This window comes from Apium graveolens, chromosome 1 (genome assembly GCF_009905375.1).
Source record: "Apium graveolens cultivar Ventura chromosome 1, ASM990537v1, whole genome shotgun sequence".
NCBI classification, from domain to species: Eukaryota; Viridiplantae; Streptophyta; class Magnoliopsida; order Apiales; family Apiaceae; genus Apium; species Apium graveolens.
The window spans coordinates 166,671,981-166,676,435 of record NC_133647.1 but is presented as its reverse complement, the minus strand read 5'-3'; the positions used below and the strand labels follow the sequence as shown (position 1 = coordinate 166,676,435).

Below are 4,455 nucleotides of genomic sequence, written 5' to 3'. Positions count from 1 at the left end.
ATGTTATTATCATTATATTAGTTATTTAACTAACATATATTTATTATATCATAATTTATATACTTATCCATATTTAAATTATTAATATAGTATTTTAATTTAATAAATAAATATATATACTCTAATAAAGAAAATTTCGTAAATATTAATCAAATTTTAAAGATAGTATCAGTATGATATTTTATAGAAGATTTATCATAAATTAATCAATTAAATTAAAAATTGATGGGAAATTTTTAAAACACCGACTGGAAGTTAACACTATTACTTGAGCATCAATGTGAATTCTTTATATCAGTGTCTTAACTTTAATTGAAGACCCTAACACATGCACGTTTTGGTCATTGATGTGCAGCCGGGAATCTCTGAAGTTTATCCCATTAATAAATCATCAAATTTGTCAGCTGACTTTTCAAATAATAATAATTACAAAATTACAACGACAAACATTATATTAAATTCCAAGTGGAAAAAAAATGCCAGCTTTACTTTACGTTCATCCACAAGGGATAATTACATAATTAATGCTTATTTTAATTAACACATGATACATCTTCGCATGTATAAGTTGCCACTTGCATATAAACACAACCCATACAACTCTCTCTGTCGTGGCGGACTTGGTACAATTTACTACCAATATGGCGGCTGAGAAAATTCTCTCCGGCGAGGATAATAACGGCCAGAAAACAAATCAATCTTTTCGTAATGAAGTTAAGCATATGTTAAATGGGTTTCAGAGAGTTGGGTTGATTTTTGCTGCGGCTTTTCTTGCATGTATTGTTCTGTATCATGCTGCTTTTTCTTTGCAAATTTTTTCCGGTGGCTTCTCTTTTTCTCCGGTCAAGCCAAGCCAATACTCATATTCTTCTTCGGTAACTGTAAGTATACTACTTGATCCTTAGTACTGTTCTTTTTACTATTTGAACAACTTGGTTGAAATTGTTTTGGTAGATGAATTGAATATTGTAGGTTCGGAACTGAGGAGCGAGTGTGGTACCGCTAGAAACAGATCATTCGATCAACTTTTAAGCTCATAATTATCATAATTTAGTGGTTCGTTGTATATGTCTTAGCTTTGACAAGAGTAGATGTTGTATTTGCTTTAAAGTTTAAACTTACCAGGCAACAACTTGATCAAAGTTGAAAAGTTTTTTGTGTGATGTAACATATACAAACACAAATTTGTCAAAGAATTTTAGCTCAAGTGTCCCATTGTGGCATTTGGATAAACGTTAAAGAAAGTGAATGAAGAGTATAAGAATGAAGGATACGACAATGAAGATTACCGGTATATAATTGATATGAAACCCAAAGTTTAGAAAGGGTACGATTTATTCTCTTAGAAGGTTTGCATTCCATACAATCAAATTGATAATCCAAATACCAAGATATGATATTGGGATCCAGATTCTCAACATTAACCGGGCTCATTAATAATCAACCAAACATTCCTAATTTTTACTATTAGATCCAGCATTTTGATTTCTATATTCTAGAACTACAGGTCTTGTTTAGTTGTATCTGCAAGTCATATCTTTAGATGGATTTTTTGGGTTAATTATGAATATATAAAATAAAACTTTAACATATTAAATATTAAATAATGTGTCCAAGACTCCAAGTCAACTTGAACATGTCCCACAAAACTACATATATAAATATAATAGGGTAACATTGAACGGTAGCCACAATTGTTTTATCAAGATTCCAATAATAAACGGTTGGAATCAAATAGATTGTCACCTCATGCATCTCAAATAAATCTATATAAAATGTATTTTGAGATATTATGAAGAAGGAACAATCAGTATGTCTCTTGCCTCTTGGGGTATTTAAAATAGACATACTGGTCTCGTCAAGATAGGTTGCCATTTGAGAAGGAATATACATAAAGAAAAATGAATTAACTGATTAAATAATGGAGCAAATTTATGCTATTGTAAGAGTAATCAGGTAATTTTTATTGTTTAATATAGAGCAGATGTACTGCATATTGTTTGTTAATGTTTCTGAACTTTAACTCTGCATTTTAGCTTGGAGAGATTCGTAAGTTGGAGAATGTACTATTAAAAGCATCAATGCCGGAGAAAACTGTGATCCTAACCACTTTGAATGAGGCTTGGGCAGCTCCTAACTCTGTTTTTGATCTGTTTCTTGAGAGCTTTCGAATTGGAAACGAAACGCTTAAGCTTTTGGATCATTTGGTAGTTATAACGATGGATGAAAAGGCGTATAATCGTTGCATGGCCTTACATCCACATTGTTATTCTCTCACTACCAATGACATTGATTTCTCCAGTGAGGCAGGTTTTAAGACACCAGTTTACTTGAAGATGATGTGGAGAAGAATTGAATTTCTTGGAACAATCATTGATCTGGGATACAACTTTATCTTCACGGTATTTTCTTAAACACTCATCATTGTCAAATAATTTCTAGGCCGCCTTGAATACTCTAGGATCATCAATCGTATTTGATAAACTGTTGTGTTCTTTTCATTTTAGGATACGGATATAATGTGGTTCAGGAATCCATTTCCGAGATTCCATACCAAGGCAGATTTTCAAATTGCATGCGATTTCTACAGAGGCAATCCCTCGGATATAAAAAGTAACTTGCCAAATGGAGGATTTACATATGTGAAATCAAACAAGCAAACCTCAAAGTTCTACAAGTTTTGGTACAAATCAAGAGAAAAGTATCCAGGATTACACGATCAAGATGTTCTGAATAAGATAAAGCACGATCCTTACATACGCAAGATTGGACTTAGTATCAAGTTCCTGGACACCGCGTATTTTGGTGGATTTTGTGAGCCTAGCAAAGATATGAACAGAGTATGCACTATGCATGCAAATTGTTGTGTTGGTTTAAGCAATAAGGTTTATGACCTGAACATTATTCTTGGAGATTGGCAAAATTATCTGTCAGTGAGAAACGATACTCGAAAGTTGTTGAATTCATCACCTTGGAATGTTCCCAATCATTGTAAATAAGATGTGTAGGCTAGGTAAAAGGGATACTACTTGTTTCAACTTGTAATTAGACATTATCGACTGGGAACAAACTTTGTATATGATCTGGTGCAAGTGCACAAAGAACAGCTTCAAGCCACCACTAAATTCTGTAGATCATCCACTTCATCATTGTTGATATTGTTGTACAATTGAATATTCTTGTGTATGCAACTTGAAGGGACTTTAAATTTGATTCGAACCAACTCCAGTATTTGCATCAATATGTTTCAAAGTTAAAGTATGTGAGAATGTGAGATGACATTTGACTATGATACTAATTCTTCTATCGGCTCTCTTAAATCATATGTCATGCTCACCCTTCCAAAAGATACTTCTCTATCCAATACAATATATTAGATGAGATTGCAGTCCTAATTTCCTGCACTGCAGATGTTTATTACTCTCTCACTTCCACTGGTATGTTTATATGTGGGACGGAGAATCAACATGTATTTTAAGGCTCCTGGAAAACCTGATTCCCTAAATAATTTTAAATATTTTTTTTCTTTTAAATAAAAATATATTTTTTAATTTTTTTATACAGAAAAAGAAAATTCTAAAAATAAATTGTAGAACTATATTTTATAGTAGCATTAGAATGAGTGTCAAATACGATGAAAAAATATGTAAAAAATCCAGTCGGACGGAGGGAGTATTATATTTAAACATCCTAACATGGCCTTTGAAACTCTTAGGCCAACTCCAAGAGTGGCCTAAAGGTCCAAATACCCAACAGTGGCTTAAATATCGGTCCAAATTTGGACCGAGATTAAAATAATAATTTTTTAATGTATTTCTTTTAGTTTATTATATAAAATTTTGATTTCGGGTATTTAAAAATATAATTAACAGATATTATGATATTATTATTATTTATTTATATAATAATTTAAATTAAAAAATATTTCCAAATTTGAACCAAATTATTAGAGTTGCTCTTACGGCACTATTCTCAGTGTGTACGTTGTGCACTTCACAGGAGGCTCTGCACATGATGGATTCACTTGCACCAGGTAGATACCTAAATTGTGTTATTACTAGTAATATACTGAAATTTCTTGCAATATATAAAATTTATTTTAAAAAAATTTTAGTGCAATATCGTAAAATTCATCGTACTTTTGTATTATTAAAAAAATGTAAAGATTAGCATAGGTTGCTGATACTTGAATTAGAATGTTGAAACACATAATTATATTTAATTATTTACGATTATAAAAATGTACATAGAGTAAACTTTAAATTTGTTAAAAATATTTTTAAATTAATTATGTTAGCGAAATTATATCGCTAAAACAAATTGTGCATGCAGTACTGTATAATAATTGAAAGACATAAAATTGATAAATTTCTAATAAATATAAATAAAATTTATAATGCTTTATGAATTCCCACCACAAATATTCAATGAATTGGTTAAAAGATCCAATATCCA

The 4,455-nt window shown here is 30.8% G+C and overlaps 1 protein-coding gene across 1 annotated transcript; it reads left to right on the top strand.

Moving 5' to 3' along the window:
• Nucleotides 1-522: 522 nt before the first annotated feature.
• Nucleotides 523-3,219, top strand: LOC141670073 (uncharacterized protein At4g15970-like). Its single transcript, XM_074476137.1, has 3 exons — nucleotides 523-881; nucleotides 2,037-2,402; nucleotides 2,508-3,219. The coding sequence occupies exons 1-3, from the start codon at nucleotides 642-644 to the stop codon at nucleotides 2,997-2,999; spliced, it is 1,098 nt and encodes a 365-aa protein (XP_074332238.1). The 5' UTR covers nucleotides 523-641; the 3' UTR covers nucleotides 3,000-3,219.
• The last annotated feature ends 1,236 nt before the right edge of the window (nucleotides 3,220-4,455 follow it).